The sequence below is a fragment of the Nicrophorus vespilloides genome, unplaced genomic scaffold (assembly GCF_001412225.1).
Source record: "Nicrophorus vespilloides isolate i.1.1-1 unplaced genomic scaffold, Nicve_v1.0, whole genome shotgun sequence".
Taxonomy (NCBI): Eukaryota; Metazoa; Arthropoda; class Insecta; order Coleoptera; family Silphidae; genus Nicrophorus; species Nicrophorus vespilloides.
Window position 1 is genome coordinate 53,931 of NW_017099911.1, and position 26,286 is coordinate 80,216.

A 26,286-nucleotide genomic window follows, 5' to 3' on the forward strand; every position below is an offset into this window, starting at 1 on the left:
CCTAATTAAGAAAAAATACATTTAACCTTAATCTTAAGTATAATAATTACTTATTGTATACTTACTATATAAATAAGAATTTTAAAGAATAAAAAGTGCTCAACTGCATTTTATATTTTCTTGCAAACTTTTGACAAATAATTAGTCTTTAAATTTAGATAAATAACTTTTGCATACACTTAATGCTATAAAATGCCGATGTACGTTAATCGCAATATAAATGATTACGATTTTCATACGAACGCACATTTGACCGTTGGACACATAATACAAATATAAAAGAAATAGAAAACAGTTTCCGAATGGTTACTTTGATAACATTGTAATTTCCTATAGATATTTGGACGTTAGTTCGGTCCATGGATTGTAATAATAGTTTACGTATTATTATATATATTTTAAAAAGGGTCTATATCGCAAGCCCGACAACCGAAAGACCGTCTATTGAAATCCCGACGTCCGAAATCCCGAGTGTATCGAAATCCCAACATTTGAAATCCCGGCTGTATTAAAATCCCGACGCTTGAAATCCCGACTACCATAATCTCGACTATCAAAATCTCGACTATATCGAAATCCCGACTATATCAAAATCCTGACTATCATAAAAATGTTATTGTAGAAATTTATAATAATGAAAGACGCTGTCGGGATTTCAATATAGTCGGAATTATGGTAGTCGGAATTTCGATATAGTCCGGATTTCGAACGTCGGGATTTTGAGCCAGCCGGGATTTCGCTACACTCGGGATTTCGGTTGTCGGGCTTGCGATTGCCACCGATTAAAAAATTGTACGTTAAGTATAAACAATTACTACTGCAATATAAATCAGGTATATATTTTAATTAAGTTTACGTTAAATTACTAAATTTATTTGTTTATACTTAAGTGTAATTGTTTACATAATGATTTAGATAAAGAAAACAAATTATCTAAAGTTTTAAATTTTATTATATATATATATAGATTTATATAAAAAAAATCAACGAAAATACGTTAAATTCAAATACATAATAAAGTAAAATAATATGTTGAGAAGAATATATAATATTATAATATTAGTGTGTTCTGCTTTGTTAAACTAAACAAATTAAAATCTGTTGTAATGACTGTATAATATTTAGGTAATATTAAAATACAAATACTTTACATTTTTACACAAACGTTTATCTTTTTCTGTATTGATTGAATTGTAGTTATTTTTTTTAAATCTTTTTATTAATCATATCATCCATTGTTACTCTAAATCACTTTTTCCTACGGTTTAAGAATGAACGAAATCATAACAGGAATGTGTGTATTTACACTTATAAATACTTTTAAAGCTAAAGAAGTGTATTCACTGAAAGTCAAATAGAAAATAGTGTGTCAAAGACCGTCGGCTCTTAGGTTGGGGTCATCCTTGTCCACAGGAGGCGGACCAGATACTAATTTATTATTGCTTGGGCCTTGCGTTAAATAACCTGCAGTAGTCGGAGTACCGGCTGCAAATATGTATTTATAATATGTATAATATGCATAATATGTATTTAATTTGAGGATTTGAAATATGTACCTGTTAAATAACCAATGCTTGGGGTGTTGGAGATGAACAGATCGTGCCTTTGATCCTTGTAATCGCACCATACTGAACTTTTGTCCAATAAACTGGTGACTCTATCGCCGTACATTAAGCTGCGACACATCGCCTTTAAGGCTTTCACGATTTGCGCTTTGGTCATCGACGGATTTTCGATGACTTCTAAACGATTGTCCAGAAGCTCGAGCAAGAATTGGACGAAATCCACGTCCAGAGCTTGCTTAACCAATTGATCTTGATTAGCAGAGAACAGCCTGTTCAAAGACTCGCATGCTACAGCTATCATATCTCTGCGAACTTGCATTGCTTGCTTCAATGGATGCATTATTTCCGATTGAGATATGGACGTTATGCAAGTCTGAAAAACATCGATTTTGATGCATATTTCAATCAAATTATTAACTATCACTTACAGTGCTGTAAGAGAGCGAATTCAGAATTTGAATGCCTGCTTTTGGTACCGAAATCTGCCGCACGTTTGAACCTATCTGCTTGCACAACCTAGGAATGTACCCCATCGACGGGATTAGTTCCAATAAAGCTGGTTGCGCTTGAAGCAACAAGCAAAGTGCTTTAGTTGCCATTTCCAGCAAGTCAACCTGAAACAGTTATTGATCATTTCACATTTCCTATAATCAAATCGATAATTACATTCGGTTTATCCTTAGCCATTAGAGTCAAGCAGGTTTCCATGAGTTCCGATAGGAATTCCTTCGGTTTTCGGAGAGTCCAAGCGGGATTCGATATAAATATCCTTACGTATACTCCGGCTACTACAAATTCATTAGGATTGGCCACGTTAGAAACACCATTAATGTCCGGTAATTTCCACAGCATAGTTGGATCTTGCGCTTGCGAAGATTGATGTCTACAAATAATAAATTTTGTTATAAAAAGCGACTTACATACATTACTTGACTCACTCTCTTCGCAGTCTCGCTACAGTAACGCAGACCCTATCTTTGGCGTCTTGATCCCAAATCAATTCTGGATGTTCATTGGCTTGCTCGAACATGTGCACTGAAGTTTCTGGACTATCGCGCATTGCATCAGCGAAAATCGGAGGCAGGAATGAGGATAATGATAATTTCACTTTGGGCCCCACCAATTTATCTGCGATCATTTTCGCAAGCAACGCCGCCGACGATTCCCTTATTTGAAGGACTGCCGAGTTGCAGTACAAATCTAGTAAATAGATAAGGGCGCCTTTGGACAGAGCTTCCTTCACCAATTTTGTAGTGGACATCAACGCGTGTAGAACATCCAAGATCTGCAGTTGAGAGTCCTGCATCGTGTACAGCACGAGCAAAAGGTAACCTAGGACTTCGCTAGCAGCAATATCATTAACGCATTCGTTATTTCTGGTGACTATGGAAATCACATTCAAAGTTTCCTGCTGGATCAGGGCATCCGATACGTTTAACATGTTAAACATCAAATTGAAGTGACCTATGCATTGCATATCCACACCAGAATTGTTCTTCATTAAATTAGCAAGTGCTTTCAAAGCCATCGCGGTATGCTCCAATCGATCCTTAATAGTAACCGAGAAGGCTATATTCACCAAATCCTTAATATACTTGTATTGCTCTTTTAAGAAAGTCAGAATTTCTATGATAAATTCTTTGGGTTTCTACAAAATTACAATTATTTGAATAAAAAAAATAAGTAAATTAAGTAAATATACAACCTCGATTTGGTAAGCCGGCTGTTGATTGTAAATCTTAATAAATATTCCACCAATAACCAGTTCATCTTTGTGGCTAGAGTAGTTGAAGCTAGAATCATCGATGCACAAGTCCGCCTCTTCACGAGCTTGTCTTTGGTTCTCCAAGAATTCTAGCAGTTCAGATCTAGTGGCATTGTTCCACACTAAATATGGGGTTTCACAATTGCTGTTCAGCAACTTCAAAACCTACAACAAATACTTAATGTTGAATCAATATAAGTATAAGTTGGATCATACCTTTTCCGGTGAATCAGAGTTCAATTGATTAGCAAGATAAGGCGTTAAAATTATATTTAAAATATTTCGGGTCACCGGATTCTCTGGTGATTCCAGGTCACCCTTTAGGTATCCCCCGAGACGGGCGCATGCCTTCACGGCTTCCTTGGCAAGACGATTGCTGACTTCCTGCTGATTCTCATTCTCACTCTTCTCGACGCCACCTTCATCCAATGTATAGTCGTAATTGAACATAAATAAGAGAAGATGCCAAAGGGCGCCAGCTTTCAACAGTTGCATCTGCAAAATGGAATCGTGCGCTAAGGCGCTTACGCATTCCGTCGCGACGTAACATAATTTGATTAATTTCTGAAACAATAAATAATTTAGTTGCGTCTTTAAAATATCGTCACTTCAACGTACTTTGAAATAGAGCAATCTGCATAAATCTTTAACAAGCTCTGGCATCTCGATCATCTTTTCTCTGCACGCAGTAAACTGTGCAGCGACGCAGTAGCACTTGGTTATATGTTGAGACACCTCTACGCATGTTTCGTTCGGCTTGGAAGAATTGTTAACAACATCAACGCAACGCGAATAGGCTTCCAATAGAATCTAGAATAAGATTTACTTTAGATTTTAACTTGATTTATACATCCAAAGCACCTCTAATCCATTTTCTCTTCGTAGCTCTTCGGCATTCAATGGAGAACATTGCACTGTGTGGTAGGCAAGTTCAGTAGCAGCTGTCAACAAGGGAGCGCTCTTTGAGAACAACCGATCATCCACAGTCTCGATTTGTATGGTTTTTATTAACTGAGGATAACCAGCATACTTGTACGGTTTCAATTCTGAAAATTCCAATTTGTAACATAAAACACGAATTAAGATAAAAATAATCATACCATCAGAATATCTGCCGAAGAGAATACTTTGAGCTCTTAATACTAATACAATGTTATGCGGATTAGGACCGTCTCTCCAACTACTGCGACTGCACAAGAACTCGTAGGCCTGACTAATTTGCTCGAAGCGTTCCTAAATTAAATCATTATAACTTCAGCAGCAATTATTAATTAATCGATTAAACTTTACCCTTCCGTTCGGATTCTTATCCGGATGGAACTGCGTCGCCAACTTGTAGTAAGCTTTCCTAATAGTTGCTTCTTCCGGAGTTCCTTCCAAACCTAAACATTTGTAAGCCTGATCGACTGTCATAACTGGCGGCTTCTTCTCGACTTCCATTTTCCAAGCCTCTAGCACATCTTTAAGAAGCTTAACCGGTTCCTGTATTGGCCAATTGGGGAATTTACTTATATCGCACAAATGACGTAAATAGAATATGTTGCAGAACAGTTCCCTCTCCAATTGTGGATACCTTATTGCTGGTATTGCTATGTAATTATACCGAGCCATCGTGTTGCTTCGCAATTTCGGCGTAAAATCAGCTATGTGAGCTGCGATCTTCTGAATCAGTAATCTTCTCATCTCCGAATTCCAAATTGCTTCAGGAGTATCGAATTCTCCAAGAAATATTTGCGCAAACTTCTCGGCTCCATGATTTTCTAGATAGTAAATCATAGCCTCTGGAAGTAGATGTCCTAAGATACTTCTCTGCATGATATCGGTAGAAGCCTAAAATCAAACCAATATAATTTTATATTAAAATCAAATTATAATTACACTTACTTCTTCTGCTTTGAACGCCTGCTTCATATGAGTGAGTTGAAGAAATCGTGCAATCGGTAAAACGTTACTCCCTGTATACATCAAAATGAAATAGAATACTCCAGTTCTATAAAGGTTCGTCATCTCCGGATTATCGCGCATTACTTCCGTTAATAAAGTAGCTACTTTTTCTACAAGAATAGGATCGAATGTGAGAAGCAATTGAACAATGTGCGATAGGTTGATCCCTTCCGACAATAACCTTTTTACTTTCGGCAAAGGCCTTATGATCGCATCATCTTGATCCCTGAAAATACAATCATTTCACTATTTGAGATTTCAAATAAAGTTTGATAAGAACGTACCGACTTGGATAATATTCGCACATTTTAATTAATACAGTCAGTATTAATGAAGCGAGGTCACTTTCATTGTAGAAAGGATTATTTGTTGCCATTAGGCACCATTTCAATTGAGGCAATTGAAAGAGCATCCTCCAACCGTCCAAGCCGTATGCCCAGCATTTAGTTTTCTTATTCAGATCACCTTTCGAATATAATTCTTTGATCTGCAATTCAATATAGAAGTAATGCTATGTAAACAATTTGTTAATTAGAAGCATACATCATTAAAACTTAGAGGTCCTTGCCTTCTTGATTCGACCATATAATACCACTCTTTTTCCATTGATGGATCAGCAATGTTACCAGATTCAATTACGTTAGTTTGAGTCCTCATAACTGCTCTGGACGTGTGCAGATGAGCTAAAGTTAGAAGATCAACCATAATTCGAACTCCGCCAGCATCCAACAGCTCACGCACGTTCTTTCTATGCATGATAAGCTTATTTATAAACATAACTAATTTATCGCGTTCCAATTTATCGAAACACTGGAAATAATATAAATTAATTGAATTAATTTAATTTGGAGATATTCTTTTACTTTATCCAACATTCCGATAATGTATTTGGTGTCACTAAAAGGCCCGATATCCTCAAAATATCTTCCGTAAACAATAGCCATAGCTTGTAAGCACATGCACTTCATTTCCACTTTGGTTGTTAGTATGAATCTGTGATAAAGGTCATTGAAAAACTCGTAAGTTTTGCGAATAGGGAAATCGTCGTTGTCATCCATCTCTAGTAATAGGCGTAAATAATAATCGCCTATTTTGACTTCATCTGCTAAACATTGATAGGTCAAATCAAACTCTTGGTGGTTCCAAGCTACAAGAGCCGATCCAGCCAGTTCCCTATCCAAGACGAAGGTCGCTATTTCCTTGTCCAAGGCACTTCGTAATTCTCCCCTAGTCTGGAAAAAAAAAAGAATTCCAGTTCATAAATTACATCCTGCATTTATATGGAAATTCATACTTTATGGTTCCATATTAGGTTTGGCAAGGCGTGATCTTGATTGAATTTCCAATAGAACATCTGCCAGTTGGCTTCGGCCTTGACCCGTTCCCTTCGACGTCTCAACACGATCGGCCTTTCCCTCATTTTTTCTTTCCTCTCAACGACAATTCCTATCTGAGCACCCCAATGCTCCAACTTCTTTTCTACCACCTTCAACTGTTTCTCCATCGCGGCCCAGTTAGGTCCCTTCCTATGCTTGTTCGAATGATCCACAGCAATCTTTAAATTATCCCTGTGATTGAGCATTTCTTGTTCCAAGGCACGATCAGGGACTTTCTCCGCAGAATCTAGGAAAGTGATTAGACCGGTTGGCATAATTCTTCTCAGTAAACCCATTGCAGTTGGATTTCCAGTCACCCATAGACCAATTAAATGACGCGATAATTGTCTATGAGTTAAGAGTCTTCCGTCAGAACCTGATGTGAATAGAGAGGCTAGAAGATGTATAGGAAGAGCGCCTTCCGCAAGCGCCAAGGTTTGCATCCTGGAAGCTACTTCATTTTCACCTTCTTCGATCAAAGCGCGCATTATCAAACCAGCGCCCTTGACTATAGCCATAGATGGATGCTAAAAGTCAGATAGTTATTTGTAGTTTAATACAAATTGCATTTTATTTACTTGGAATAATCTGAAAAGGATTCTTCCGCGATCGGCAACCATTTCAAGCAATGAATCAAAGTGCTTTCCATCGGTAGTCTCGCTGTACGGTACGCAGAGAGAAAATGTCAAGAAATCCAACATTGCAGAAACTACCAAAGTTCCAGTTCCTTGATTCTAATTAATACAATCTCATTAATGTGAATTTAAATAATTGCTTAAACACGTACCACGTGCGTCGTCCACATATTCAGTAAACTTTCAAGGAATGTCTTTGTTGATAGAAGCGAAGACTTATTTAATTGTTCCTGCCTCAACTCGTATCCATCGTGCGTAGGGTGCATTAGCGCGCAGATTACATCAATTGCAGCATGAGTTACTCCATTATCGTTTCTCTTCAAAGCAGTTACTACCTTAATACCAATAGATTCTCGAAATCTAAGAATACATAAATTAAATTTTAAAGAAGCATTACAATAACAACTATTTACCCCGCCAATGATGTGAATGCGGCATATCCAACTTTACTGGCCAGCAATCTCCGTAGAGCCTGGAATTGAGCTTCCAATTCCACAGCTGTAATTGAATGTTGATCTCCTTCCTTTTGCACCAAAGCTTGAAGAGCGCCGGTAATCAATTTTTCCTTATTTTCAGAAAAGATTCCCTGCAAGGATATTGTGTTACATTTCCAATGCATATTGAATTACAACCAATTCTTACATCTTGGGTTACGCTATATCGCAGACCACTGTATGGAGCGTTCGCGTTAAATCGCCTAACGCATTCAGTAAACGTGAGCTTTGGTGGAGGATTTTGAAAGAATTTAATGTGAATGGTCTCAACTTCCTCTTCGATAGGAATACTCAAAGGTCCGAATCTTAAACCTCTTTCCGTTGGAATCATAGTGATATGCACATCCTTATTCCCGCTAGCTCTAACACCATCTAACAAAGAAGCGAGCAAAGAATCCCTGTCCGTTGCGTTGTAAGTTCTGACGTGTCCATTCAGATATTCTATGCTAAACATTTGAGGATTGTCATTATATCGCACTAAAGCAAAGATGTGACAAAGCGGTCGCAGCGTGACCACACTGTAAGTCTGAGGATCTCTTTCGAGGAGACAAGTTTCGGATAAACAGAGAGTTCTTTTCACCGGTTCAGTGTGCCTAGTTTTGTGGATTTTATAAACTGAAAATTCTGATACTGATGTTAAATGATCATCATCGCTGAAAAACCAATAAATTAATAAATTGATTTTTTATTAATTTCATTGGACCAACCTATATAAACCGAATCTCTGACATTGGAAGTCCTCCAAAGTGATGTGATCTTTGGGCACAGTAATTTTGATAGCTAGATTTGCTAGAGCGCTTTCTTGGATCTTCTGCTTTATTTCCTCACAGTTAACAGACTGGAATAAATGCAACCTACTGAACTCTTGGCAAGCCACAACAAAACCACCTGGATAATCAGAAATTACAATGAATCCCACCATATCCTTAAAAAAATAACTGGCTAAGACATGGTTTGTGGTTGGATCCAATTGATCCAATGAATATGGTGTAACTTCTAAGATAACAGGTAAACGAACATCAGACCAGTGATGTTTGTAGGCATTATATCTCTGAAATCAATTTAGCATGAATAAAATATGTTTGCATTAAATATTTAAAGAACACACCAAAATTTCCTTTGGCTTTTCAGAGAATAAATGCCTATATTTTAAAGCTTCTGTCATCAAATAAGACCTCTGCTCTGTAGAGAATTTCATTGTATCAGTTTTGCGATCTTTCTTCATGGTTAATTGTAGTTCAGTAGTGGTGCCTCGGATGGGTGTCACTGATATTATATCACAGTACGCCCATTTATTTGTGACTTCCAAAGTGTTGGGATTGTAGGTTGTGATTCCCATTGTACCAATGGAAAATATACGTTTGTATCTACAAATTTTAACAATCAACAATGCAAATATCTTTAATTAAGTGTAACAACTGTTGATTAATTAATTTGATACAAAAACAATATTAGTGAGTCATAATTTGAATAAGCAATGTTACTGCTGATGTTGTAAAAAGTAATCTTAATTCTGCAGAATAAGCAAGTTTTTAAGAGTATTTACTTACTTTCCTTTCCATGATAATTTTGTGAGAAAAAAACAGGCAACATCTTGGTTGTCTTTGATTGGGATCATTTTGATGTTCAACTAAAACAATCAAGAGTTCATTCAATCCTTACTCACACAGGCCTTGGTTATCTTACTATTGACATTTGTGTTATTGTAAGGTTGTGAGTAATGTTTTATCATGGAGATGCTTATCGGATAGGGGATCTACTCTATGTTTTAAATGTATTTCAATATGGGGACAGGCTGTGGTGGGCGTTTAGTGAGGTGGCTGAGTAGCAGAGAACACTTACAGATTCCAATAAATGATTATATTCAAATAATTAAGGTATCAAAACAATCATTTCAAAAATATGTCAAAACCCATACAAGCACAATCAGCCATTTTGACAGGCCGGGGGCAGAAAAATGAAGGTGTCAGATGTCAGCTGTTTGTCACTTCTTGACATTCCAATAGGAATCTACCTTAACGCAATAAACGGCAAAGAAGGAACCTGTAATTCGTTTACGCGCAGTCTCTTTGCGCAGTTCAGTTTATTATTTCAATTTTCAAATTTATGCATTACATTTTTGTAATTTATAGGGTTAATGAACTAACTTAGGAGAAATCATCAATAAAATTGAGTATAACAAATGTTTATAGATAACTTCTCTTCAGCGAATAATATAAAATACGTATACGTTTTTAATGTATGTATAATCAGTTTATATAGTATGTTACATAGTTCCTCTTAATACGTAATTTTCTATGATATAATAATAATACATGAATTATTTTATATAATATAATATAAAGAAGATACAAAAATAAGTTGATAATTAAATTATTATTGTATATATATTTAAGTTCCGGTGGTAATTGTTTTTTTTTCTTGACAGCTAGAAATTTGAAAATTAAACAATGTTTACAACGTTTCCATTTACTTCGATATATTTCTAGAAAAATTAGTATCTTATATTTAATATTTAACATAACATTACACTACGTGTTACGCTCAAATAAACATATGAAATATTTACACATTCATTATTTACATATACATAAAATGGAGAGTAGTGCATAGTGTATATATTTATTGTGTGAAACAAATAATTACTAATTCATTAAAATACAGGATATTTACATAAATATGGGGGCTCAGAGTACATTTAGTTATGTTTTGTAATTATATGCATTTTATTATTCATCAATAAAATGAAGAAAGAAAAACAAAATTAACAAGAAAAAATAGTGAATGAAGAACAAAAATGGTGCGAGTGATTACATTTTTTTTTGTCTTTCATTCCAGTTTTGTGATTCAAACAAATAACAAAAGATATGTTTTTCTGAATATTTCAAATGTAATAACTGTATGATAGGTATGAATAAATAAAAATGCAGAAATTACAAGAGGTTTCATCTGATGTGTTTTATTATGAAGACAGATATACTATATACAAGGGTGCAGTGGAGCGAGAGAGCTAATGATGCCGTGTTCTTATTTCCATGTTGCATTGCAGCCGGGTGTTCACCTGTAAACGAAATACATTATTATAAATATATAACATCAGACACAGACGTAATTTATTTTATAATAAATTAATAAAATTGAATAAGAAAAACCATTGATGATATACATGTGTTTAAGCGATACTAACATAAAATCTGATACAAAAGTTGGTAGGTTCGAATTTCACCAATATAAAATATTGGCTGAAATAGGGCCAAGAGATTTATATTAATGGAAATTGTTATAAATCTCTTAACAAATACTAATATTAAAGATTATTATGTAATTAAACCAATAATTTCTATAGGAATGTCTTGAGTTTTTAATAATTCAAGCATTAGATGTATATTAAGAAGCGAAAGATTTAAAATGTTAAACATTAATCATGTCCTTATTTAAAAAAACAATATTATAAGTTTTCTGAAGTAATGTGATGAGTTTCTGAATAATTCAAGCATTAGCTGTGGACTGAGAAGTGAAATATTTAAAACGTTAATCATTAATTATGTCTTTATTAGAAAACCAATATTATAGGTTTTCTGTCGGAATATGATGAATTTCCCAATAATTCAAGCATTAGATGTGGACTGAGATACGAAACATTCAAAATTTATCATTTTCTATTCTCATTAATTTATTAATAAAAAATTACTAATATCTTAAATGCTTGAAAATTATTTCAAATACACTTATTGCGAATTAAAAAAAATAACTTAACTTACTCTTCAGAAATATATATTTTCTTCTACTGAATTATATAATTAATAAAATGGTCTGAAAACCCACTGATAGTTAATCAAATATTGTTAATATTTCTATGCTAAAATGTATATTTTCCATAGTTGTAAACAAATTTTTGCATTATTATTTATAGCTTACGAATAATTATAGATTGAATAATAAATGTTGAAGTTATTATTTCATATAAATCATTTAAAGTGCTTTCAATGGATTTAGTTTTGTATTTGTATAGAAATTAAAATATTTGTATAGAAATTAATATATTTTTTTATATCAACACTTTATATTTGATTGCTGAATATAATTAATTTTCATTTAGTTATTTTTTTTATTGATTTGATAAAATTTATTATGAAACAATATGTTTTTCTTACTGAGTAGTTTATAAATATTTGATATAAATTCTTTTGTTGATTTAAAAAAAAAGATATAGGAAAAGAGAATCACATATTTACTCTTCGTATTTCTTCAAACTGAAAATTGTCATCAGTAACAGAAATTTTCAATTGTTTCATTAGAGATTCAACTGTTGAAGAGACGTATCATATTCTGAGTTGTGTTTTAAAATAATCCAATTTGTATTGGATTTCTTCAAAATTGTTAATTCGAACCTCTAGTTAATAAAAATAAAACTAGAGATACAAATTCATCATAAAATCTAACTTTAATTCATCTCGTTGAAATGTTATCTATTCAATATTTAATTATTATTCTTGCAATTACATTATTGCAATAGTGTGACGTTGGGATATGAATTGGGATATGAATTGGAATATGAAGAATTGGGATATGAATTCATCGTTCAACAAAAAACCTATACCATTTCATGTATTTCATGTGAATTATTGGAAACATAAGACTAATGTTTTTTTGCATTTCTGTTCTAATTTAATTATTTTTTTCATCTATGGGTGTAATTAAACGACATAAAATATCTATTATATAACGTATTATATAATTGTTGCTGAGATTTTTTTCCAAATTATTTTTCATTGATTATCAGTGTTCATAGGTTTACCTAATAGATAAATGTAAAAAGCAGAGTTGAAGATTAAATCTCAATCAGTTTTTGCTATATTAATCGATTTTTAATTTTTACTCTTATTGGATCTTATTTATATAATATTTAGAAAAAGAAATAATTAATTAATTCTACTAATTAATATTAGGAATTAAAATATACAATTAATAATATAGACCTTTGAAAAATTATGGTGGCAATCGACAACCGAAATACCGTCAATCAAATTCCCGTCGTACGAAATCCCGACGTTTGAAATCCCGACTGTATCGAAATCCCGACGTTCGAAATCCCGACTGTATCGAAATTCCGACAACCATAATCCCGATATAGTCAGGATTATGTTTGTTGGGATTATGGTTTTCGAGATTCTGATACAGTCGGGATTATGGTTGTCGAGATTTTGATATAGTCGGGATTTCGATACAGACGGGATTTCGAACGTCGGGATTTCAATAGACGGTCTTTCGGTTGTCGGGCTTGCGATATAGACCCGAAAAATTATAGAACTCTTACGTTTTTTTGTAAATTTGGTGAAAAATTTAATAATCAATGGTTTTTCTTTGAAATTTTATTAAGAAAAAACTATATTTCAAAAAGATATTTGTGACTACGACTGGAAAAGTGGTACATGAAATTTAGAAGTTTAAGAATTCCTATTTTATTTGAACTTCAATTAATTTTAAAATTTTCATGGACAGTTGTAGTCATATTACAATGACTTAGGCTTATAATGAGAAATTTTGGTTTGTTCTTATTAGTTTTATCAATGTAAATAATTGCAAATGATTATTTTTGAATGGTTCGTTTATAATCAGATTATCCAATTCTTTCCTAATCAAAAAAGAGATATAATGCAGTTGTTAATACGGTGTAAATGTAAGTATGTATACGTAGTTTTACCTTAATTGGCACTGAATTATAATGATAACCTTAGCACAAATTGCCAATTAGGAGAGCAGCGAACGAACTAATGTAAATACGAAAAGGAACGCACCGTTAATGACATGTACGTTGACGCTTGCAGGTGCAGCAATTGTAGGTACACAAGAGTAATTCCCAGAATCGACCAATTTAGCACTAGAGATGTGAAGCCTTGATGTCAAACCGTCAGTCCAAAAACTCTGTAAACAGAAAAAAACATAAATAAAGACATGTACAATAAAAAAACTTATTAAACGCTTGTTAAGTGGCTGAAATTCTTAATATAATTAAACATTACTGTAATTAAATATTTTTTTTCATTTTAAGTATCTAAAACCGTTTTTTTAAATTTTATATAACCGGTTTTGGAGTTTGTCATATTTAACCAAGAAAAGCGGTTATCGATTTTTTTTTCAATTTTATTATTGGTTTTCAAATATATTTTCTTTATTCTTCTAATTTGAAACGTTTTTTCTTTTCAATAAACTCTGAAAATCAGAGAAATATATAAATAATTGCGTGTACAATAAAGAAATACTGTTATTAAACGTTTAAAGATAAAATGAGCGTTAAGTGGCTGAAATTGTATTTCTATAAAAGTGCAATAAACTTTCCCCATATATTTAGACAGTACACATATTGCTTTTTATATGAGTTTCCGCACGAAGCGTTTAAATCATTTGCGGTTAAAAAAAAAAAAACGAGCGTCACAGCAGCAACAACAATAACAACAGTGTTATAAAAGCGCTCGGCGCGAATTTAATTAATGATTGGAATATAATAGATTTTGCACGGTTGCGTCACGTTCAAGTCTAGCGTTGGCATGCAATTAAATGCACATTCATAAACATATATTCCCGTACAATTCATGAATACTTGAATTTCAACTACTAACTAGTTTTTAGAGGAAACTTGATTAATGATGTGAGACCTCAAAGAAATGCTCTCATATGCGTATAATTAATTCTAGGCTTTATACAAAAAAAAACGATTTTCTGATTTAAGTATTTACAAAATTTATTATTTTTGTATAAATTTTGTAAATACTTAAATCAGAAAATCGTTTTTTTTTTGTATAAAGCCTAGAATTAAACTACTTAAAAAAAATAAGTTTTTAATACATTTGAAGTAAAAAATATAAACAAATATTACTTATTTACAAAATTTGTGTCAAAAAACTTTGTTAATCGATTATCTGATTTTCTAAAAAAAAAACTTGAGTGATTATTATAAATTGAAACAAAAAAAAAACCGATAGACAAATTTTACTAATTAGTCAAAAGAAGAAAGGGTTTTTAAAAACAAGCAAATCCTAATATGCGTATAATTTGGTTGAAGGAGTGGAGCAAAGGGTGAGAGTCGAGGTTGGAATAATTGATATTTACCTGAATAGTGATCCGTGGGGAAAGTTCGGCTTCGTTGGGATGCGGGGTAGACACCTCGATGATATCGGGTCCTTTATACCAGAAAACAGTGCTCAGATCGTGCGGTCCTTGGTTGATGATGCAAGTGAGGGTCACGGAGCTTCCAGCTTTAACATGCAAATCGGTGGGTCCCAGGATTCTGGCTTTGGATTCTGAAACACGAAAGTTCGTCAGACGTGAGCACGCATCAACGAGATGAATTTAATATAACATTAGTCACAATTTATGTTCGTTTCATTTTTTTAAAAATATATATATATAACAACGAAAAAAGAATAAGGGAGCGCCATTGAATACGTGCATGAAAGGCTCGCAGAATAAATCCCGAGGTGGGAAATATCATGTGCGGATTTCTTCCAATCCTCACATTTGAGGATACTTCTACTCGTGACCACCGATAGCTTGTAATTTACGAGCACGATCTCACTTCCCTGGAGAGACACTGGAAGGAATCTGCTTTTGAAAAAGCTTCGGCTAATTTTACGATCCGAGGAGGATAGCCGTCGCTGCGAAAGAGGTGAAGAAATAAATCCCATGGATTGCGATTGCATTTGTAATAATAATAATAATAATCAGATAGTATTATTGCTCTACTACTACTACCACCACCACCAGTATATGGTTTTCAATAAAGTCCGGCTTCACGAATATTGGTTATATATTGATCTGGTGTGTCGCATTTTGCAGGAACGCTTCCATCCATGCACGCCCATGTTGTTGTCCGACTAAAACAGATCCTACATCAGGCAGGCACAATATACCAGATTAATTCCGGATTTCCGATGAAATTAAGTTTCCTGATTGCTTCCTCGCCGAAGACAAACATTTTAATTGAATATTTCACATGCCGCTTATTTGATCCATACACCAAAATTAATTCACCAAATATGCGAATTAATATTACAATATAAACTATAATAAATTTTACTCAATATTCGTAAACTCAACTATAGCTAAAAATATTATTTAATATTAATCTATAATTCTATAAAAACGTATAACTCAGGGGTACGCAACTTTTCTGAAGCATAGAGCCAGTTTTAAAAAGTGTCTATTCGCTATTTTTACTACTGAAATGAATTTTCCAACATAGACAACTGTAAGAGCCAGGAGCCAAAGTATAATTTTTATTAGATCTTCTAATATTAATAGAAGTGATTAAAATTTGATTAAGATTTTCTATAAAAAATGATAGTAAAATATTAATATAAATCGATTCACTTTGCATAAACGTTACTGTCTTTTCGAATTTAAATCTTAATTTGCAGATATTACGAAAAAAAACTATATTTACTGTATAATTTGTAACTACTTATAACCTTGAGATTATTTGCAAAGTTATATAATACAGTAACACTCTGTTTAGTACTTTCTCCGTCGCGGTCTACTCGAAACCTAAAAAAGTTCTAAATGTATGTCTTTACTATAGTAAAAATTCGATAAATGCAACTCATATAAAAGCTACATTTCTATTAGTAACGTATGGTATTTAATATATCTTATGTCAAATGGTTATAATTTCGTATCCTAACCTTTCTTTTGACATAGAATCAAGTTTCTTGCGATTATCAAATTTGTACTGTATATGTTAAAGTGATCTATATTATTAATGTTAAAGCATTAGACAAGCTCTTAGTTTCTTATAGTTATTAAACATAAGTATTATAAAAATGTGTTATTATTATTAATTGTTCAATACTTAAATTTATTATAATCTTTTTATATGCAAGATTCTTATGAAGGTTTATGTGATAGGAATGTTTAAGGGCACTTATTACATAAATCTTCCTTTATTTTTTTCGTCATTTTTACACACCGAAAATCAGAAATTGGTGACTCATTCATGATAATTTGAAGTGTTCAATGTGTATAGATGAGGTTAGCAATGCGAGAGAGTCGAATGAAATATAAAGAGAAGAGGGACGATTGGTTGAGATGTAATCAGAGTCTTCTATCCTTGATTTGGAGAAACTGGGCACCATAAAAACATCATAAGACTCAACGAAATTGGGACTGCCGAAATTGTGGAGTGACACAAGTCAAATGACGGTTGAAGGAGAAGAGATAGATGAAGAATGTATTATGTATTCAATGAACTTAATTTGAATCAAACAATAAATTCATTTGTTTTATTACCTTTTCAGAGTAATCAAAATGATGGATTTAATTTAAATATAATTATAATAAAGTTGGAATGTGTTATAGTTTTAATGGTATTAGGAGAATGTAATTATATCTTGAGCTGCGTAAAGTAATATAGTTTTACTTAGTAATTTAAGAAGTTTGTTAACTTACCAATGACGTTGAGCCGAAATGGTAAAGACATCTTAGGTTCAGTGTTGACCTGACATTCGTAAACTCCGGAATCCCGTAGCTGCGGGAATTTGATTTGTAAAGTCCAGTTGTCCGATTTGTCCGGCCGGATCACCTGGAATCGTTGGTCTGAGGTGTACGTGAGGATGCCGGCCGTTAAGATGTGAAGGTCCCTCTTGCGAATCCAGGATACCTGCGGGAGAGAATCATAACCTTAATATCCGGAATATTATATGGCGGAGGACGTGCCTTTACGTTCCATGGTCTACCATGAAATATTAACGGCGGCAGTAAGTTACTGCCTTAATACATTTGTGTTCCGAGAACACTGGCGATCCCTTCATGCGAAATTCATAAAGGGACATTAATTACATTCCTTGCAATTATTCCATTAGGTTTCGCGGCCGCTCAATTTTTTCTAGATGTACGCATTTACTAACAAACAAATAAACAACAACAAAATAGGGAAGAGCGAAACGATATTTATTGCAACCCTAGGATAGTTTGCAACATGTGTTCTTGCATAATGAGCTTAATGATTTATTCGAAAAAGTGGCGCACTTTAGATGCCGCGAGCATGTGTGTGGTGTGGGTACAATAATTTACAAAAACTTCTGTGTAACGCAGAAAGCTTGTGAAATATAGGTGATGTAAATCACGTTTATGCCGCACAGTTGCATATGCATTTCCTAAATATTAGGGCCCAGATAAGTTTACCAGCGCTAACGCATTTTATTTTATTCGGGTGATTGATCACGCGCCTTTTACTTATTTGCGCAAACCACTATTTATGGCAAATACTTTACACTAGTATTTTCACACTGTACACATACACAAATATAAAAGCGCTAATATTTATGTTGTCTAATTGTCACCAGTTGGTTATTCTCTATGACAAAATATACAACTTATGACACTCAGATGTTTTATTTTAACGTAGAAAATATCATTTTGAAAAATGTATATTCTGTTAAATTATTTAATTAAATTTAATTAATTCCTGTAAAATATCTCACAACTACGTCATATGTAACAAAAATAGGGAAGAGTTGTCAAATTTGGACCAAAAAATACTAAGTAATTTTGTGATTTAAAAATCTGTTCAATTTTATTTAAAATAAATAGTGAAATTAAGTCTGAAATTTACTTACATCCCACCAAATTCTTAGCATAATGTCATATGTATATAATCATGTTACAAAAGTAGGGGAAAGTTGCCGAATTTGGACCAAAAATCAAATGGTACGTAATTTTGTAATTTATTTAAAATTAAACTAAGAATATCAAATTAATTTCTAAGAACTACTTTATCTTAAATTATATTTAAAACAAATATTGAAATTAAGTCAATGGTCCATTCTGGGAAACCTTAACAATTTTCGCAATTTTTAATTTAGTTTTGGAAGAAATCATGTTGGGAATCCAGGAGATCTGGAATATAGTAGAGGTATATATCAAATCCATCATGACAATCAAGGAGAAAGAAAAGAGCGAGTTTCAGAATATTCAAGAAAAAGTAGCGAGAATGGAGACATTGAGCTAGTGACTCAAGAAGAAGATTTAAAATATTACTACAAGCTTGTTATGCGTATTTCTCATATTCAAGTCCAGGTATCAAAATGATAATGTTATAATTGTTAAAAAAAAGTTATTAAACTGTTTAATCAGAATAAAATTAAAAAAAGAATACCTCAAGGTTTTTGTAATTTAATAAGTGAGAAACGTATTTTAATAAATCTTTTCGATTTTACCAAATATCAATGGCAAAAGAAGCCCAAAATATAAGATCTATAAATAAATTTCTGTAAATTTATAAAAATGTTCTTAATTTATTTAAATTATGAAGATCAACTTGATTGCAAAATAATAATTATAAACTGCGGCGAGATTTAATTTTAAAACATTCCAAGTGCTTTACGGATATCTTGTACGGAATAGATTTTGGAAAGTGATTATGCAAATGCCTGCTGAATCTATGCGGCATGATCTTATTGTAATCGCATTTCCGTGCAACCGACTTGGAATTAATGAATTTTGAAATCTTCCAGAAACGATCTTAAGAAAATCTTGATAATCTTAATAGATATCTGCTCAAAAAAAGTTGTTATTATGTATTTTTAATATATACTTAAGATTTGGTTCTAAAATATAAGATATATAAAAATTAAACATAATATTATAAAAATTATTTATTTTACATAATAATATTAATAACAAAACAAATACGTTTTTATAGTTTTTTTGTTGCTCAAATAATCAATTATAAAGTAATTGTTTTATATTATTGTATAAGGTAGAAACAAACAATAAGTTAGTTTTTAAGGAAAATATAAAGGCCTTTATGTTTAGTAAAAATTATCCTTACAAATATTGCTATTAATATAACATGTCATGTATTTCATAATCAATTTAGTAGTTTATGAATTTAATATATATGATTGTTACACACATCTGTTGCAGATTGCAAATAAAAAATAAAACTTAAAAAATATATAGGATTTCATAACTTTGGACAAATATAATAAAAATATGATAATTTTCTGAAATATATAGATTGATAGAAAGTTTTTGAGTACTTTTTTGGTTTTATTATATTTTTTACTATATAGTTTTCTTTGAGATTCAAATACGTTTGAATAACTTTTTACATTCAGTGAGAAAAGTGTACATTATTCAAAAATTCTTCAGTATTCGATGGAAATATATTTCTTGTCAACTCGGAATGGGGTCACAATTGTTTACATTTGCTATGGTGCATTGTCCTGAAAGAACAGTACAATTTTCTATATCAAATGAAGTTTTCTTAACTATGATTTTGTAAACTTTTGAATTTATTTAAAATTAAAGACGTAAATAAGTAATTTCTTAAGAAGTTATATAAATTTGTTATAATTAAAGAGAACAAACTTTATATTCTTTTACTTATATTATATTAAAACTATAGAGTAAAAAATAACGTTTAATATTTATTCAATTTATCATCTGTGAACAGTAGCTGTCGTGCACATATATATTTACCATGCAGTTAAAGTACATTTTTATTTTTCTGTTATTTTTGAGCTGCCCCGGTTTTCGCTAACATAACGTGTGCTTGCAACTGAAAATCGATACACATTTTAATGTGCAGAAAGCATAGAAGAAGATGAAAAAATGAAATAAAAGTGTGTAACAAAAGGTTTTCCAACGTAAGTTATTCCTATCATCGTGTAATCAATTTGCCGCCTTTGCAAAGAAAAAAAGCCCAAAATATAAATATGCCGATATACGCATATGCACGGCAATATAGAAAATTGATGTGAAAAGGATGCCGCGTAAATTATTTTAAACATCAATATTTCGCGCAATAAAACACGCGTTGGTGATTGAATATTTATGAAGCCCATCGGTATTCCGAAATTGTTCTTAGATATTATCAATCTATATATATTCTTTATACACCTCAAGCGAATTCTCGCCTAGGCAAGGGTAAGTGAATTGACTATTTTCATCCACGAAGTGGACCTGTTCAGAAATACCTATTTGCCCTCTGACAGCAAAAAGTAATCTTTGCTGTATTCATTTTATTTTCTAACGTATTTTCATAATAAATATTTATATATACTTTTTTATCAATTAGTTTAAATACGATTAATTGATATTTGAAGCATATATAAATGAGATATTCATGATTATAGTTGATCTATTAGGTGACAATATTTTTGCAACAATGTATAACTATTTTTTGTCATATTTATTTGCAATCTGCATATTTATCAATATTTAGCATTAGAAATTTGCTGCCTAAATTTAAATTGTAGATCCAAGTCCTTAAAACAATATTATTGCATCTGAAATTCTTCTACATTTAGTTTGGATTATGAGTTAGCAATTCCTTGTGTCCAGATGTGGTTTTTCCTTGTGTCCATATGCATACCCATGTGTCTCACCCTTGAAGATGTTGGTACTACTTTATTGTTGAATATGACTGGAGGATATGAGATGTGGTTCTTCCTTGTGGTCTGATGTGGTTCTTGCGTCCATATGCATAGCTGTTTATCTCACCCGTAAGGTTGACACTACTTTGTTATTGAATCTGACTGGAGAAAATGATGTCCAGATGCGGTGTTTCCTTGTCTCCATATGCATACCTATGTGTCTCACCCTTGAAGATGTTGGCACTACTTTATTGTTGAATATGACTGGAGGACATCAGATGTGGTTCTTCCTTATGTCGAATTGTGGTTCTTCCAGACCTGATGCGGTTCTTGCGTCCATATGCATACCCGTTTATCTCACTCACTCACTACTTTGTTGTTGAATCTTACTGGAGAACATGATGTCCGGATGTGGTTCTTCGTTGTGTCCAGATGTGGTGCTTCCTTGTATCCATATGCATACCCATGTGTCTCACCCTTGAAAATATTGGCACTACTTTATTGTGGAATCTGACTGGAGGACATGAGATGTGGTTCTTCCGTGTGTCCTAATGTGGTTCTTCCTTTTGTCCATATGCATACCTATGTATCTCACCCTTAAAGACACTGGAGGACAAGAGATAAAGGTAACACGCATCGATTTTGACAGATTTATACAAATTCGCCATATCCTAAACCATTTTTCAAGCAGATTAAGCTCCTCTTGAAGCAGTTTAGATATCTAATACCATTATTGAGATGTCAGCTACAAATATTGGCATGTTTATATTGTGTGTTGTTGGAAAAGAATCTCTAAATATAACGTACTTTTGTTTTAATTTATTTAATTTATTTTATTTATTGTTTTAATAAAAATAAGAAAATATATTACAATTAACATTCGGACACATATTTAGTCATTAATTTATTTCAGAATGAATATTTTTATTGTTAGTCTCTTATAAGAAAAATACTTTAAATAAAATAGATATTTTTAAATTACTGTTAATATCATTTTTATTGTCAATTCGTTTTAAACGTGTCCCAGTTTTTATTGTAATCTGAACTAAAAGGATTTTATTTAAAAGGACATTGCATTTTTCGTTCGCACAATTTCATAATCTCCGTCATATCTCAGCCACTTAAACACACTTCTATAGCTATTTGATGCGACGTCTCTCGTATTATATAACCGACTGATATTGTTCTGGAAGTAATGTAGTGAATTTTATTATATTTTATTTGCCATTAAAGGGGGAAGCATTATGTGCGGAAAAAGCGGACGACATTCCGCATACTAAATGCAGTATTATATATATATAATTTATTTTCCCTCATGCAAAGATTTCAATCAAAATATTATTAATCGTGCATTCGTTTTATTGCATTAAACATGTAAATACGAATCTGAATTGTTATATAATAATGCACGTATTTATTTATTCCATTGATGGAATCATTAATGAAGAGTTGCAAGAATTTGTAAATTTTGGTCTTCAGCTAAAAATATATAACTAGCATAACTTAACTATTATTAAAAGATTTACTTTTTCTAACAAATGTTATTCTCGAATTGAAATTACTTGAATCTTGACTTTAAAAGAAAAAAAAATTTGTTTATGTACTAAAATAATTTTTTGTACTACTTTTTTTCAAATTATGTTTATTCGAATTAATTAAAGTTTAGTTTGTTTTGAAATTTTCAAACCGTACTATAGTGAATCCTTTGATCGAAGTCGCACTATGCGTAGTATTATTGTTTTGGTCGCGAACTCAAGAGAAGAAGAGGGCACAATGTAATTATTTTTTTAAATATTTGTTAATTTCTTATTTTTTGTATAGATTTCTTGATCTAAATATATAGAAATGTAGGAAAAGTAATACAAATAACATGTTTTATTTTATACAGGAAGGGCTGCATCCATACAACTCTGGTAGACAAACCATCAGTGATGATGAAAAATGAAATCAATTAAACGGCATAGAAAAATCGACTTAAAATTGGATTTCGTCTTACGTTTGAAAGTAATAAATTATTCTTTTCTAAAAATCTTCAAATAAATTTGGGTTGCGCTTTATAGTATTATAATATTTTAATAGTTGCTTCGTAGTTTATTCATTACATAAACCTTAAATTAAGTACAGAAATAAATAAGTTTGTAAGTCATATTTTTGTATTTGTCAAATATTGAACGTATATATAAAACATTCATATTTTTCACAACTATTTAATTTGTTAATTTCTTATACTTTTCTAGATATTTTGATTAAATATGTACACATTTACAAAAAATATAAACTTTCCTTTTACATACCGAAGAGGCTGTAGACCTGCAGCCCTTATGGACAAACTAACACTGTATGAAATCAATTAGCGTTGCAAAGATTTATAATTGCAGTGTGATTTATAGGATTCAATTTCGTAATTTGCATGTGGCGTTTCAGAAATGATAACTTTACTCGAACAATAATAAATGAAGTGGGATTTGCTGTGTGTCCGGCAATTTTCCATTTCGCCGCAATTGGAATTCCGAAAACTATTCAAGTCTTAATAACGCATTTACCGAGGACCGAGGCCTTCACTGAAAATTCAGTTCGGTTTTAATCGACACATTGTTACATTGCCAGTTGTGACAAATGAGCTTACTCGGTACGGTCCGTCGAGCAGTGATTTAATTAAGCACTCACCAATGGAAACGCATAAATCCCAAAGAGAACTTATCCAATAAATAAACTATGGACTGTTCGCTTTCTCACTCTTTGTATGTTTTTTTGTATGTTCTTTCATTCTTTTTTGTTTATTTTATTGTGTTTAGTTTTAATGAGCAGAGTGTCGGGAACCGCGGGTCCATTTTCTTTCGTTTAACTTCTGTAAAATCTAGGAGCAAATAAAAATGAGGCCGGCAGCTGCACGAACTTCTTCCGACAGTTGTTTGTGTAGTTTTTTTTTGTTGAGCATTTTTTTCTTTCACTTCTTTCTTCACTCTTTTCATACAGCTCGAGGGAAGAGAAATTTTTAAACTGCTGTCTCGCTCGAGAACTGTCTTGCCGTTCCTTTGGTCACGGAAGGAGTTAAAAGCAATCGAACGTCTACAGTGTTCCTCCACCACGTGATCCAAGGCACGACCTGATCCTTGATGAGCAGATACAGAGTCATCACGTAACCGAATATGATTACGGATAGGAAGCTGCCGATGATTGCTTCGGTCCAGAACTTCGTTAATCCAAGCTTCTTTGCTTCGGCGACGAAGTGTTGAATTCCTAATAAGCAGACGACGACGAGTCCCACGGTTATGATCGTTAGTAGTACGGCGATGAGAGTGTCCGACTGGAAGTGCGATCGATTCCTCGGATGCCTGACCCACAACTTTAATCCTTCCAGGAATCCGTACCTCTTCGTTTGCTCGGCATTAAAGTGATACATGCAGAGTTCACAATAGCATCTACTGGACTGGTTGAGCCATCGTTCAAGGCACGACAAGTGCACGTAAGCCATGGACCCTTTGCAGCGGCACGGTGATATTAGTGGCTCTTGGCAGGAATTTGTCTGACAAATGCGACAGACCATTGAGCCTGTGGATACTAAGGCCACGGGGATACCGGAAGACGTTTTCGTAATCGCCTTAGCTCGAATTCCCGTGGCGTTTCCCTCCGGCTCATTCTGATCCTCAATTAGCGGCACATCATTCGGGAACTCATTGTCCCCCAATTTTATTTCATTTGACAGCGATACCTCCATATTTATACAATGACACTCACAATATCTGACATAACCGCAATAATATGACAAAAAATCATCACTGTGATCCCAACGTTTTTCAATAACTTTAAATATATTATCAATTATATTTTGACTATAATCAACGTATTTATTAATAAAGAAATACACTAAATATTAATTGCTTCAAATAAATATACTAATTATTATGCAATCATACAAATAAATACATAATTAAAAGTTTGTAATGAACATCAAATATACAATTATTATGAAAATTAATCAATGTGTTTACTAGATTACTTTTAGAAAGGTGATTAATGACAACTTTTAAAGAAGTTATTCATTTTTTTTTCCAATCTGTTTAAATATGTGACAGTTTAATTTGTACCACATATTTTAATTACATTTATGCTTGAAACTTATGGAAGTGTTTTCATAACTTTAACATAATAACTTCTAAACTTAGTAGACGCGTTAGTTTCATTTGAGAGCATCCAAAGTGATTGTTTTTACATGTGTTATATCCTTTCTCTCTATGTTATTTAACAAGTATATGTTGAAATTAGACATTTATAAAAAATATTTGGGTTTTGATATCAAATATTTGATGAATCAATGTAATTAGAACAAAGTTTACTTAATCATTTTTTTTTATTTATTTCTTTAAATGAAAAATTATAAGATATTTTTTTACTTTGTATATGAATTACTTTTAAGGAAATTTGTCAAAAATGATAATATAAATAAAAACTAATTAATTTAGTATATTTTCATTACAAGAATTCACATAAGTTTTTTCTATTATCTCCTAATGCTATGATGAAACCCAAATAGAACTATTATTGTATCTCGATGTTATTTTATTCTCTTGCATATGTCGTCAAATACGATAGTTTGCAAGAAAAATCAAGTGATTTCATACGTGAAATTTCAAAATTTTTAATCTTACAATTACAGGATTATTTCCCAATGGTAAGTATATAAAAATTATATAAAAAAACAGACAGTTTACAAAAACTCTGGATTTGAGTAACCAACAAACTATAATTATTAAAAAAAAACTCTATTCTACTTAGTGTTTCTAGATGAGGACTTTAAACTTGAGACCAGTAGACACAGTAAAAAAAGTGCTACTGTATCTTAATAAATAGGTTTATCGACAGAAATAAATCTTTCTTGCTTTTAAAAGTAATAAATGTCTTGCAATAAAATGTTGGAATAAGAATGATGTTTGATCTTTCGAATGTTACTACCAATAAAGAAAGGTAATGTATTTATTTCATCTACCAGAATAAAAGTATTTACTTAATTTATATAACAAATTTATTTATATAAAGTATGAAAATAAATACATGTAAAATTACTTTATAATTAAACAACATATAAATAGGTATTAAAAAATATGAATAATCGATTTTAGTTCTTTCTTAT

The 26,286-nt window shown here is 32.1% G+C and overlaps 2 protein-coding genes across 2 annotated transcripts in view; both read right to left on the reverse strand.

Annotated features, from left to right (window-relative positions):
* Positions 1 to 1,369: 1,369 nt before the first annotated feature.
* On the reverse strand, positions 1,370 to 9,615 carry LOC108566042 (dnaJ homolog subfamily C member 13). Its single transcript, XM_017925738.1, has 24 exons — positions 9,466 to 9,615; positions 9,330 to 9,409; positions 8,888 to 9,146; positions 8,487 to 8,830; positions 7,928 to 8,432; positions 7,699 to 7,871; positions 7,438 to 7,645; positions 7,229 to 7,384; positions 6,569 to 7,177; positions 6,138 to 6,506; positions 5,818 to 6,084; positions 5,559 to 5,761; positions 5,215 to 5,500; positions 4,621 to 5,160; positions 4,431 to 4,563; positions 4,192 to 4,376; positions 3,949 to 4,140; positions 3,547 to 3,894; positions 3,271 to 3,495; positions 2,504 to 3,213; positions 2,232 to 2,448; positions 1,994 to 2,179; positions 1,557 to 1,938; positions 1,370 to 1,485 (listed from the first exon to the last, which is right to left on the reverse strand). The coding sequence occupies exons 1-24, from the start codon at positions 9,472 to 9,474 to the stop codon at positions 1,370 to 1,372; spliced, it is 6,702 nt and encodes a 2,233-aa protein (XP_017781227.1). The 5' UTR covers positions 9,475 to 9,615.
* Positions 9,616 to 10,671: 1,056 nt separating this feature from the next.
* LOC108566038 (protein amalgam) overlaps positions 10,672 to 26,286 on the reverse strand; it is a 35,010-nt gene continuing 19,395 nt past the window's right edge. Inside the window, exons 3-6 of the mRNA XM_017925732.1 lie at positions 17,224 to 17,434; positions 14,890 to 15,080; positions 13,578 to 13,704; positions 10,672 to 10,840 (exon numbers count right to left, since the gene is read on the reverse strand). Coding sequence (XP_017781221.1) covers positions 10,725 to 10,840; positions 13,578 to 13,704; positions 14,890 to 15,080; positions 17,224 to 17,434 — 645 coding nt within the window. The 3' untranslated portion in view covers positions 10,672 to 10,724. The remainder of the gene's footprint in view (positions 10,841 to 13,577; positions 13,705 to 14,889; positions 15,081 to 17,223; positions 17,435 to 26,286) is intronic.

What these genes read in the sequence shown, in the direction of transcription:
- LOC108566042 (XM_017925738.1), bottom strand. An exon ending in ACCTAATATGGAACCATAAA is followed by an intron (nt 6,507 to 6,568) that starts GTATGAATTTCC and finishes TTTTTTTTCCAG; the next exon opens with ACTAGGGGAGAATTACGAAG. An exon ending in ACTCTGATTCACCGGAAAAG is followed by an intron (nt 3,496 to 3,546) that starts GTATGATCCAAC and finishes TATTTGTTGTAG; the next exon opens with GTTTTGAAGTTGCTGAACAG.